Source organism: Puma concolor, chromosome A1 (genome assembly GCF_028749965.1).
Source record: "Puma concolor isolate L17-30 chromosome A1, mPumCon1.1.hap2, whole genome shotgun sequence".
Lineage (NCBI taxonomy): Eukaryota > Metazoa > Chordata > Mammalia > Carnivora > Felidae > Puma > Puma concolor.
This window is the reverse complement of record NC_141667.1, coordinates 236,307,501-236,321,120: the sequence shown is the minus strand read 5'-3', so window position 1 is coordinate 236,321,120 and position 13,620 is coordinate 236,307,501. Positions and strand designations below refer to the sequence as shown.

Below are 13,620 nucleotides of genomic sequence, written 5' to 3'. Positions count from 1 at the left end.
AGAACTGTGAGATCATGACCTGAGCCAAAATCAAGAGTTGGATGCTTAACCCAACTGAGCCACCCATGGGCCCCAATAATAGCTATTTCTGTTGTGTTATTGTCTGTCTCTGGTTGGCTATCCTCCCCCTACCCCCGCAGAAAGGCAAAGCCTTAGACAAGGATTCATTTTAAAATACTTTATTTAGGAAGTGTTCCCTGGAAAAACCAATAAGGGAATAGGGGAGTGGAACTGGGAAGGAAAGGAGCTTTAGTAAGGGATGCAAGGTCAACTTTGACCTAAATTCATAGAGGGCACAGGACACAGTGCAGGTCCCCCCAGTTGTCCCCGTCAGAGGCTATGAGAGCTAGAGTATTCATACTCGTACCTATAGTTATTAACTGAAGATGGGGGTGGCTTATTTCTGGGTACTTCAGCTTTGCCTGTGAAAGCAAGGTGGGTTCCAGTAGCCTAAAGGTAGCCCCATCTGCAGCCCCGAGTCAGTGCTCTGAAAGGATATGGTTACCGGCTTGACTTGGCATGTTACAACAACATCATCATCATCACCTCCCATAAGACACGCAATGGTATATAGTATAAAAGGCATTGTGTCATGTTCTAGGGATAAAAAACAGTCCTTGTCCTTTCACGCCCTTGAATTCTTCTGAAGACACAGGATAAATTCACAAAGGTAAGAGATGTATATATGCTAAATGCCAAGTAAGTGTAGGCAAGGTACTTGCTATGAGTGTATTGGCTCATAGGAAGGAAAGATGCCAGGAGTACCTGAGTTGGATCTCACAGAGTGGGTAGGGTTTAGACAAGTCCAGAAAAGAAGGCGGGGGGTGTTGCTGGGGAAAAGAGTGGAATGATGAATGTTTTAGGGAGAATCAATAAACTGTTCTAATGTGGTAGTTCTCAACCCTAAATGCTCATTAGAATCACCAGGGAGCTTTAAAAGTCCCAATGCCCAGCGGTAGCCCAGATCAATTACGTCGGAATTGCTGGGGTGATTCCTCAGGTATTTCCAATGGCCACCCAGAGTTGAGAGCCACTGTTTTAAATTGGCTAGGAAGCAGCTTCAGAGGAACTGACTAGGAACTACACTAGAGATACGGAAGAGCGCAGATTGTAGAAATTTTAGCTATTTGGAGCCAATGATTTTAATCTCATTCTAACATTTCTATTGCAAGCTGCCTTCCAGCATTTTCCCAAGTGAGGCAAAAGTAAATGCAGAGTCTGGAATATTAGATGAAGGAGTTTGAACTTTATGCGGTAGGCAATGAAAGGTCACACAGGGTCCTTGAAGATTTTTGAGCACGAGAATGATGTAAGTAAAACAACATTTTAAAATTTAAACAGGATGTAGAGTTTGGGGGCAAGCAGGACAATACCTGATGGAACTTGACCTTGGCTGGTAGGGGGAAGGGCTACCAACAGAGAGAAAAAGTTCCAGAGGTTCTGAGCGTGAAGTTGCACGGAAACAAATAGCCTTGGGTGTCAAGTATCAAGTGGTGGCAGAGGTGACCTAACCACGTTTGTGTGTGAGAAAGAGAGCTATGCAGTTCACAGGAGATCCATGTTTGTACAGGAACCAGCCAGAAAAAACTTGGCTCTTCTGGTGATTGGGCCTGAGTAACAGTCCAGCTAGCTAAAGGGTGAAGCATATTGGAAGAAGCCAGAAGAGTAATTTAAGCCTTGAAAAACTGAACATAAAATGAAACTGTGCTCCTATAGATTACTTGCTATACTGTTGCGTAGCAAAATGTATTGTGAACTAAAAAAACAGAAAGTAATATGCTTATTCCAAGAGAAAAGGGGTCCAAAAGAAGAAAAAAAGGACAAGGGTATAATACTGCTTGCCAATGTTAAGAGGTAAATTTTCCTTAATACTTAATAGAACACAAGAGCAGAATTCATCATCAACAAATGGGAGAGATTTTCAGTTTGGGATGCCCTTACCAGTAACCGTGATAGGAATCTATTAGCCAAGAAAAGAAGAAATCATTTTTAACCTGGTATTCATATTGTTTCTTCAGCTGTCTGTTTTAGCTACTATACCTGCATATTAAAGAAGCAAGGAATGAGGGTGTTTACTTTTTAACTTATCCTGCAAAAAATTAAGTTAAAGATTTTCACGCTAGTGCTATGCTATAAAAGGGGGAAATCCTGTTCTCATTTTCCTCCTTCCCCAGCTTAAATGTCATGGTCTGTCATTTTAACTACGCTATTGCCAATAATTCCAACCTCTGTCGCCTCATCTTTTCATTAAACCCAGCTGGCGAGGCTCTAACCCAGGATGAATCTAACATCTGTCTTTGCCAGGCCTCCACCTGGGCTGTTGAGTGCTGGTGATGAAAATCTCACAACAGGGCAGATGGATATTGATATAAATGCATGGCTGTGCCTGCAAGTGGACCTGCGACATGGGCTAGAAGTCCCGCGGTGATATCCTGCCAGCTCTCTCTCTCATTCTGCCCAAAGCTTGTTTTAAACCCGTAGCCTTTTCAGACATGAACGGATACCACTGCTTTCTCCTTCCACGCCTGTCCCCTCACTCACAGAGGCCAACTTTTCTTGTACCTTCTCTAGAAAACCAAAGCCATTTGAAAAGGAACAGCTTCAACTTTTACCAAATCCACAGAGTCACATGTATCCATGAAATATCTGCAGGACATGGCCACAATATTTTGCTCTCCCCATTACTGAGAAGTGAGTCTACTTGTGGACTCTTCGAATCTGGGCCGGTCTTGTATCTAGCTTTAGCCTAAACTTGTTCCTCTCAAAGTCTTTCTCATCTCAGTAACTGGCATCATCTTCAGGAGTCGTCTTGATTCCTTGCGTTTCCTTACCTCCCATCCAACAGAGCAGCAAGTCCCCTGCCTCCCTGTCTGTCCGTTCTTCAATCTTGTCTCCTGGAATCCATTGTTAACATACTAGCCAGGATATTCCTTTTAAAGGATAGATCACATCTGGCCACTCCCTTCCTTACAACTTTCCAATGGCTTTCTCTTGCCCTAAAAATCAAATCCAAGCCTCTTTTCTATGGTCTTACAAGGACCTGTATGATCTGGTCCCTTCCTACCTCTTTGCCTTCATCTCACACAACGCCCCCTGCCCTTACTCCTGACAATTCTATCACACACGACTTCCTTCCCAGCTTAAAGCCTTTGCACTTGCTGCACACCATCTATCCACCTGGACCACCCTGATCTCTCACCTTAGCAGGATTTTCTCCTCATCATTCAGGTCTCCCTTAAGCATCATCTCAGAGAATCCTTGGCCATCCACCTAATCCGAAGGACTCTCCTCTGGGCTCACTTTCCATCGCATTGCTTTGTTTTATATCCTTCCTGGGACTTAGAACTTTCTCCCTTCTGTGAGCTGCCCACTCGCTTCTTCTTCATCACTCTGAATGAAGGAGCTGTCATATTCTTATGTGACACTGCCCCTAAGCGTAACACTTCATTGGTCTAGGAGGGCCCCCCAGCTGAGCTGGACCAGAGCCTTTCCTGTGATTTTTAGAACTGGAGTTGAGAAACACAGTCAATTCTTCTCTCATGACAGGCGTCTGATACAAAATTCAGCAACTGTTAGTGGTCACGTTTCCAGTCATGTGGAAATGAGTCTATAAGAACAAATGACATTCACATGATGAAGGGGAGAAAGAATGTTATTTTTGAAAGTGCTTTTTGGTTCTGGTTGTTTCCAAGGTTTAAATTATATTTTGGATGTGTTTAGAGTTAATTGAGAAATTTCGCATTAATATTTTCTTTGAAAAAAGTTAAAAGGCTAGAGTGTTGATTGATCTAACTTGTTCTTTCTTGTGTCTAACACTACTCAAATGTAGATATTTAAGATGCGCTTTTGATGATACAGGTGATGAACATTCCACCTGCAGAATGGAAGGTTGGATATTTTCTGTTTAAAGCACACTTTAATATTGAGTGAGAAAACAATGAAAAGTTGTAGAGACAAGAAGTGATCAATTCTGAAAAGACACACTTGGGTGTTTCCATTAATACATCATGATATATCATATATAGCACTAAATTCTTTTGCACACTACAAAAAAAATACATGTTCAGAGGCAAGGCTGGGGCAAGATGTTAAATGTTTTCAAATGACTGCCCCCCCCCCCACACCTTAAGGTCCATTTGAACCTTTAGAGAAATCAATCCAATAAAACACATTGTAATTAAATACCATTATGCAAATTATGTTCTGGGCACTTTAGGAGATACGGTGATGAGTAAGTCAGAGACTCAGTCATTAAGGTGTTCATTAAAGGACAGATTTTTTTCTTTAAATTTCCCTTCACCTCTTTTATTTTATTTTATTTTTTAATGTTTTTAGTTATTTTTGAGACAGAGAGAGACAGATCATGAGCAGGGGAGGGGCAGAGAGAGGGAGACATAGAATCTGAAGCGGGCTCCAGGCTCTGAGCTGTCAGCACAGAGCCCGAGGCGGGGCTCGAACTCACAGACTGAGATCATGACCTGAGCTGAAGTCGGACACTTAACCGACTGAGCCACCCAGGCGCCCCAAAAGGACAGATTTTTTTTTTAAGTACATAAATGACTAAAATACAAAGTAGCTGGGATGTTTCTACACAAGTTACACATAAAGTATAATGGTGCCAATGGTAGGAGGAGTCCATGGTTTAAAAAAAAAAAAAGGTCATTTTCAGGTGTAAAGGACCAGGAAAAGGTTCATGACTAAGTTAGGCATTTAAGCTGTACTTTGGAGGATGGGTAGGGCTGCAAAGGTCAGGGATGGTATGAGGAAGCATCCAGCCTTTGAGAACAGGCCAGACAAAGGCATATTTGGCACAAGTATGAAGGACAATGTGCAGCTAATGACGGCCTGAACTCCTAGGATTGGCAGTAAAACAACAGAATGTCTGTCTACTGGCATTGCTATTCACTGCAATTGGGAGGTACAGGGCACAGTATGATAATTTTCAGAAATTTTAAGTTGGAGATGCAGCAGAATATCCCCTCAGGCTGAGCAGGAGGCAGTTGAAATGTGGGGCTGGTGTTTGGGAGGCATGTTAAGACTGGAGATGCTAAATTTAGGATGTAAATAAAACCACATTTATGAAAAGCATGAGCATTATTTGCACATTGTTTGGAACATGGACCAATGAAGGTCATAGACTCTGCTACATCATGATCTCCAGTGACAGTCTAGGGTCGTGTGGCATCAGTATAACCTGAAATTGAAAATCAAATGGAAACGACAGCTCCATGTTCTTGATATGTTCAATTCATTTAAATAACAAATATGAACCCTCATCCTTTGATCCACAGGAAATCCATTCTAAAAACAGAGTGTATTCTTCAAGTTTTTGGAATCCTAACACGTGCCAGGTTCTTCCTAGCTCGTTGCTTTGGCCCCTTCCTGTCTTTCCTAATTGAGTCTCAGGCTGCTGCCCTTTCCATTGTCTCCAAGCATGGACACAAGTAAGGCCAGGCTGATAGCCTGGTGATGACGGAAGGGAAATACCACACAGAAAAGAAAAACCTAAAATTGGATATTAGATATTACTGCTCCTAACACATTAGCCAAGCTCTCCCCAAAAGGCACTGATGTCTATCTCTTCCTTAGCTCCCCATCCTGATGCTGTGTTCAGGGGTCTGCTTACCTCAAACCACCACATTCTTCCAACCTGGAGTTTGGACCCCCAACTTTCACCCTAGCTTTGCAGAGAGAAGCAGGCCTTTCTCTGCCCTGGTCCAAACCTGGCTTCCTTTCCTATCCCAGCATTACTGATAGTAAGAATACTGTCAGTTAGCTTGACTATAGTAATCATTTCACTAGTCATGTACACACACACACACACACACACACACACACACATCCTATTGTACCTCTTAAAACTGTACAATATTTATTTAGAAAAATTCGGTCTCTTAACATTGAATTCTTTAACTCTGCAAAAGAACAGTCCTGCTAGAGAATCACCCACTATATATCACTGAATAGAACATGTAACATCCTCTAAGTTAGGGCCTTTTAGAGCTCCATTTCACAAAGAGAGAAACTGATGGTTCAAGGGCACACCAGTAATAAACAGCTGAGCAGGATTCAAACCTAGGCTCACCTAACCCGTCAATGTACTTAAACATTAAATAATATTTAATGTGCTAGGTGAAAACAACTTCAATTTAACCAGTGGTGAAGTCACAATTTTATCCAAAGAAATTTATATAAGAGAAGAGCCCCTCTGAGGATTTTTCAAATGGTATCATTGCCATCATCTATCTGTACATGGATTTTTTTTAAACTTAAAAAAATGTTTTAATTAATTAATTTATTTATTGAGAGACAGAGAGAGACAGAGCATGAGCAGAGGAAGGGCAGATATAGAGGGAGACACAGAATCCAAAGGAGCCTTCATGCTCTGAGTTGTCAGCATAGAGCCCAATGCAGGGCTCAAATCCACAGACGTGAGATCATGACCTGAGCTGAAAGCCAGATGCTCAACTGACTGAGACACCCAGGTGTCCTTGTACATGGATATTTTTAACATAAATATGGTTACTCATTAATTCAACAAATGTTTACTGTGCACCATACTCAAAGCATATTACTAGGTATTATGGAAGATGCAAATATGATTTCCTATAGGCATTTATAATCTAGCAAAAGAAAAATAAAACATAATTTGATGACTACCACAAGAAAGGCAAGAAAAAAAAAGGGTTATGGGGGTTTGAAAGTGGGAGAGATTATATGTCCTTTGGGGAGTGGGGAGCTTTAGTGGAAATAGTAGCAATTGGAAAATGTAAAATAAATACAAACCTACAATTAATAAAAAATTAAAGACACACATCTAAATAAGACGGATTAGACAAAATGAGAGATTATTATCAAGATACTGGGACCCCTTCAGCTGGCACCTTTCCTACCTTAAAATTATCAACAAATTAGTTTCAATGAATCTAGATCCGTTGTTGTAATCATGGCTCAAATGTGCTGTCTTTATAGACAGAGGTGCAGAAGGCCACACTCAAAAGAATGTCCCCTCTCAATGGATGGGAAGCATTTAGATAGTCATCTTTCTCAATAGTAAAACTACTCAGGAGTAGCATGGCCACGGGTCATTGATTCATTTTTATTGATGTTTGTAATGTGGGTCAATATGTTGATATCGTTGTGCAGCCCTTATCAGATTGTGAACGACAAGAATACACCAAGTCTGTGAGCTGTTTACAAATATATAGACTTTTTTCGATAATGTTAATGCTCTTTAACATCTGGAGTTCGGAAGCGGCGCAAACTGTGATTACAATTGCAAACTAGCCTCCCTCGCACATAAATTTCTCTGGTTAAGTTTACGGTCCAAATCACACTCTAGCGATATTGCTGTAAAAAAAGACAAGAAAAGAAAAGAAAAAGGAAAAGGAAAAAAAAAATCCCTCTAAGCGATTGAAACTAATCTCTCCTTGGACTACTAATCCCATCATGCAACGCTCCCGTATTACCACTGTGTGGGGTGGAGTCGTCGAAGGGGCGGCAACGACGGTGGCCTGTGCATTCTGGGCAATGTAGTCTGGGGCTCTGGCCGCCGTCAGGACAATCCACGTGGTGCTTCTGGCGGCAGCTTCGGGCAGTGGCTACCCTGCTTCCTCCACCGGATCCTCGAGGTGCGGGCCCCGGCGGGGCCGGACTGGCGCCGCGGAGCAGGCTGCACGGAGGCCCGGAGGCAGCCCGAGACTTCGCGACGTTTTTGCGACAGCTGTGGCCGTGTTCCGCGAGTTCCCTCCCTCCTCCTCTCTCTGAGGAGGTACCGGCTGTTGTGCGGCGCTGCCTTTCTGTTTGAGTGTATGGGTGAGAGAGTGAGTGAGTGAGTGTGAGCGTGTGTGAGAGAGAGGGTGAGGCGTGAGTGCGAGTGTAAGAGGAGGAGAGCCCGCCGCGGCCGCCCCGCCGCTCCCCGCAGCGGGAGCAGAACGCGCGGCAGGAGAGAGCAGGAGAGCCGGCGCCCCGGGAGCCCGCGGGGACAAGGGCAGAGACGCCGCTCCCCACCCCCAGCCGTCGTCCCTCTGCTCTCCTTCGCCCGGGGGAACCTCCCCGTCCCCCCACCCCCTCGGCCGGCCTCTGCCCCGCCGTCCCCCTGGATGTCCCCCGCGCTCTTGCGGGGCCTCCTCCTGCTCTTGCCGCATCAGTCGGGCTGGTGCTGCGGCCGCCGGGCGTAGAGCGGGCGGGTTCCCGGGGGCTGCGGCTGCCGGTGCTTCCCCGGTCCCCACCCCTGTCCCCCGGCCCCCCGACCCAGCTCCCCGGCCCCGGAGGCTGTGACAATGGACTATGACTTTAAAGTGAAGCTGAGCAGCGAGCGGGAGCGGGTCGAGGACCTGTTTGAATACGAGGGCTGCAAAGTTGGCCGAGGCACTTATGGTCACGTCTACAAAGCCAAGAGGAAAGATGGGTGAGTGTTTGTGTCTGTGCCGGTGTCCGCGCTGGGCGGCGCTCCCGCAGGCCGAGGCAGGTAGCCCGGAGGGAGAGTGGGGCGCCGGCGCGCCGGTCTCCCACTTCCTTGACACCCGAATCTGGCCCTGCCAGCCAGGTTTGGGGAGGAAGTGGTGTACTAGGGATCCAAGCCCACACGAAATCCTGCCTGTGTATTCTACTTCGGTGGCTAATAGGGAAAAAGAGCTGCTACTCCATGGGCTGTGTACTTTTCAAGGGTTTCGGTTCTAGATTGAAAAAAAAAAAATCGTAGTAAAACGTCAGTTTAAATGGTTTTCGGGGGGAGGGGTCCATTTATGCTGGTAGCCTTCGGGGGGATTTCCTCGCCCGCCTCTGGAGTGACATCCATCAGTCTGGAAGGGAAGCTGTGATCCTTTCCTCCACCAGTTTGTGATTGATTTATTACCAAATTTGGATTTTATTTGGGAGAAAGAAAGCAGCAAGTAAATGTGATGCTGAAGAGTTCTTCATAGGGATCGTCTGTAACCTCAATGTAGCAATTGTTATTTAGATACCATTAACCTGTGAGTTTTACATAGAACAATGGGGGTTTGGTGCAGGGTGGGTGGTGGGGAAAAAGGCAAGGGACTAATAGGGGCTATCGTGTTCAGGCCTGTTCCCCCAAAATTTAGCTGTTGGCAATAAGCTGTAAATCGTCTCTTTGCTTTAAATATTTTCCCCTGCAAATAACTTAATTAAGTCTATGGCTGGTAATGCTCCCAATTGAGTTTCTTAAACAGGCAAGTGAAGTGTTCATTTTTCCTTTGTCAGTAGATGAATGTCGTGTAATATTGACAAAAGAGAAGGCAATTCTTAGTTGAGGGGAAAATATATTTTATTAACTCCTTGTTTCCCTGTTGTACAAACGTTATGTTGATGTTGTCTGTTGCCTTTGACACTATAGAAAATTGCGGGAGAAATCATGTCAGAGTTTATTATATAATCTTTAGATACCAGTATAAACAAAGTAGCTTTACTCGAATATCAATGTCAATTTGATAGCTGCTGTTTTCACATTTAAAAGAATTGCTTTCCTCCCCCCCCCCCCCCCCCCGAATTAGGTAAGAGGGTTTGTTCAGAACTATATTAGCACTAAAAAAAAGAAACCGTTCATAAAGCTGAAGTAAGTTGGGGGAGCCATATTTATAAATACTTTAATATTCTGGATATTGGAAAAGGAAGTGTATATTCAACATTTTTCTTAGATTGACTGAGGTGTCTTTCTCAAATAACTTAAAAGGGACTCTTAAAGGAAGATGGTGATTCTAATTAACTTGGTATGTGCATTTCAGTGCTTATATGAGCAGTTAAAGCAGTACAGATATCTGCAAAAGATAGGGATTTGAAAACTTGATACTCTGGTGTGCTGCATGTATTTCAAAGTACTTAGTGGAATGGATAATCTGGTGACATTTGAGAAATCTGCATCTGGAGATACCTACCTACTGTTGACTCTGCTTATATTTTTCATCGAAGTATTGTTTAATAATGTACTTTAAAAATTATCTTTCTCATATAATATTTTTCAAAAGCCTTAAACCATTTCTCTTTCCACCAATATTATGTAATTTGGGGCATATTCAGAAAATTCCCAATGCCATGAGATTACACATAGTAGTACATTTGACCAGTCTGTCATCTGCTTTGTAAAATTCTGGTGATTCTAAATTATTTTTAATCTCTCTGAGAGAAGCCAGTTCTATTTCCATAAATTACTGATTTAAGCTAATAAAATGTATAAATTTATTAACTTTGGTTTTATATTTTATTTAAAAACTATGGTATTGTTTAGTGGCAGGAGGTACTTTTAACCACCTTTTATATCTCATAGTTAGGTTTTAATTTAGACTAAATAATTTTAGAAGAATTAATACAATTTAAAAATAGCTAAATGTACAGCATGTAAGCATTTCTTAGTCATTTGTGATAGCTGAAAATTACCATTGCATTTTGGAAAAAAAAACTTTATAATTTTTGGGCTTGTTTTCCAGCAGCCTTTAATGATTTTGTTTATAGGATGAACTTCAAAAAAATTTAAAAATGATCAAATGTCAAGAGAGTTTTAAAATTACTTAAGACAGTTTTTGTTTTCCAGAGGGAATATTTTTGGTTTGGCTTCTCAAACAGCCTCATCACTCGAGTGAAATATAGCATTGTATTTAGGAGGTTCTTTTGATCTTATGTCAGTGAAATGTAATTTAATGCATTTTAGTCCTGGTAAAATAAAATTTGTGGCTGTTTAATCTTTTGTAAAAAGATGATGACGAAATAATTTGTTTCTAGTATTGATTTACTTTCAAATTAAATTATACATTCTGTAACTGAAATTTCAGAGTACTCTAGGAACGCAGACAATAACACCTTCAAAGAGAATCCTGAGATGTACGGTGAAGTGGGTTTTGTTTAGACCTATTTGTCTATTAGAACAAACGCACATAAATGTATCTTTTCCGTCTTCCAGCAAGCATCACAGAATATGAGCACGTAGTAAAAGAATTCAGACTGGAGGTATTAGCTTCTTAAATTATTAAGTTTTAGGAAATAAAACAGCTCATAAGGTCATTTCTTTGACTCAAAGAATTATTAATACTATCCTGCTAGTATACCACACTTAAAATAAACTCAGCATTTTAAGGAATGTGGGGAAGGAGGAAATACTTTATTTGAAGCATGATTATATATATATGGAAAAAGGACCTTTTGTAATTGTGTTAATTTCAGATTCTAATAGAGTTAAAGCATAAATGCACAATAAATCTTGGAAATAATTTGTTCTCACTGTCACCATAAATGAGATAGTGTCCTTTGTGTCTGAACACCAAAAGGGTACTCAGTAGGAAGCAGGGAGATTCATTTTCTTTCTGAGTCAGTTGCATTTCCTCTTTGTACAATTTAGGCAACCAAACTCATTTTGTTCGAAAGAATGGAAAAGTGTGAGAAGACAAGACAATTTGTGTTTTTAAATTCTAAACTCTCATTACAGGGACTGGACATTTCTAGCATTTAAAAATCAATTTGAGGTAAGAGTTTGATCTCCAAAAAAGAAAAGCAAAAGCAGTTTTCTTGAACAGGGTTCTTAATTTGCTGTACTCTGTGTTCAAAAGAACAGATTATATATAATTGGGATTATATGTGTGTGTTTGTGAGAGACAGAAATATACAGAAAACTTTTGTTGGGGCACTTTTGTAGGCAACCCAAAAATTAGGAGGCAGTAATAATAATAGCTAAATTAATGAGTATTACTAGGTCCTGGGCAAAGCCCTTTTACATTCATCATCTATTTAATCCTCACAAAGTACCATATCAAGTCAGTTCTGTTTTTCAGTTTTACAGGTGAGGAAACTGTTAGAAAGGTTAAGCTGTTAGAAAGGTTAGATAAAATTGTCTATGCTTATATGACTGATTAAATGTCAGAGCTGCAATTAGGGGATTACAAAAGGTCCTCTTATTCTAGAGCACATGCTCTTAACCATTATGCCTCATAAAGCTAATATATTAAGGTAAATATAAACCTAGACGTGGAGATTTGGTGTTTTCGTGGGTCATTTGGAAAACATGAATGTCTTACCTATCAGAGGAGTAGTCTTTTCAACTAACTCAATTAATTGGTATACTTTTTCAATACATTTCTGAACAGCGTTGGTTTTTTCAAGTGCAACAAGTGTTTATGTAGATACGTCGGTGTATCTATACATACACACATATATACACATATATGTATGTGTGTGGAGGGGGAACCAAAGGTCTTCTGGTAGAAGAAACTCAAGTTGGGGAGACAAATACTGAGTTTGAGTTCAGACTCCGCATCTGATTACCAGTATGACCTTGGGCAAGTCACTTGCCCTTTGTAAACCTCGATTTCCTTATTTGTAAGATTAGAGGGCTTGAGTTGATAATTTTTAAGGTCTTTTCTAGTGTTATGATTTGGGGAAATAAATTATGAATATAAAGTGTAATACTTTTGCAAGATTAGGTAAACAGCCACTAAAACAAATTTTACTTTAGGCAGTGATACACGTCTTTGTTTCTTAGTCTCATGCTTTAATGTAGGTTCTCACCAACTGCCTGAAAGAAGTTAGGTTAACTTCCAAAGACATACCAGCTATTTTACCTGTCTTTATTGCTGTAGCATTCCATTATCTTTATCTCTTAAGACGTTGGGATTTAGGGACTGTGCTTGTTCCCACTCCAGTGAACCACTCATTTGGTGGCTAGCACAAAGGACCCTTCTGATTCAGTCTGCATTGGGGCTTTAATTCAGTTTTATTTCCTTAATTATGATCAGAACGTGGTGGAACCCTTTATTTCCCCTGAAGGGATCGGATAGTTTTTCTTCTGAATATTGCTGAACCCTGCATATATGTTCAGTCTGACTTAAATATTTCTTTAGACGTCAGAAATGCCAAATACAACATACATACCCATTACTGAGGATTTTGCATGCCCAGGAAAGAGTATTCCTTATAACTTTTTAAAAATGTGATGGAAAGGGACACTGTTGAATTTGTCTACCTTAGATATTCAGTGCCTTCAGATCTACTGGTAAGGCCACTTGGAGGTTTCATGCTTAAATCCCATTTTCTTAGTAGCAAGACTGGCAAATTAATTCATTTGGGAGCTGTTCATTTGATTTTTACTTTTTCTGTTTCTTTCAACATTTGAAGAAATCCATACAGTCATTCGTTAACCAATATTTATTGGACTCTTGCATGTGCCAGGCACCGTCCGAAGTACTGGTAATACAAAGATGAATAAAATATTCCATTACTTGAGGAGGTATCTACTGGGGAAACAAATGTAAATAAACTGTAGCGATTTAATAAGCGCTATAATAATTAATACAGGGTGCTAATGGAACACAGATGGAAACTGCCAACCCTGTTTAGGGTTTTCAAGGAAAGCCTCTCAAAGATGGCAGCATTTTGTTTGACTCTTAAAAGAAGGGGAAGATCTCATCAGATAGGGTATTTTCAGAGGACTAGGGTAAGGAGAGGTGCTTTTTTACTGTGCTCTTGCAGACCCCAGCAGATTGTGTGGGTTTGAATTTTTTTCCTTCTCCCGCCTTCCCTCCCCACCTTTTGGCCGTTGAGCTCCTGCTGTATGTGTCCTGCTATGTGCGTGCACTACAGATGATCCATTGTACCCACTGGACATGATGAGGTTTCTGT

At 41.3% G+C, this 13,620-nt stretch overlaps 1 protein-coding gene across 3 annotated transcripts in view; it reads left to right on the top strand.

Moving 5' to 3' along the window:
* Positions 1-7,673: 7,673 nt before the first annotated feature.
* CDK8 (cyclin dependent kinase 8) overlaps positions 7,674-13,620 on the top strand; it is a 113,283-nt gene continuing 107,336 nt past the window's right edge. Inside the window, exon 1 of one of the 3 annotated variants that reach the window (XM_086714877.1) lies at positions 7,674-8,410. In XM_086714877.1, the coding sequence (XP_086571003.1) occupies positions 8,283-8,410 (128 nt within the window). In that variant the 5' untranslated portion in view covers positions 7,674-8,282. The remainder of the gene's footprint in view (positions 8,411-13,620) is intronic. The other 2 variants (XM_025924205.2, XM_025924204.2) reach the window with 2 other exon arrangements.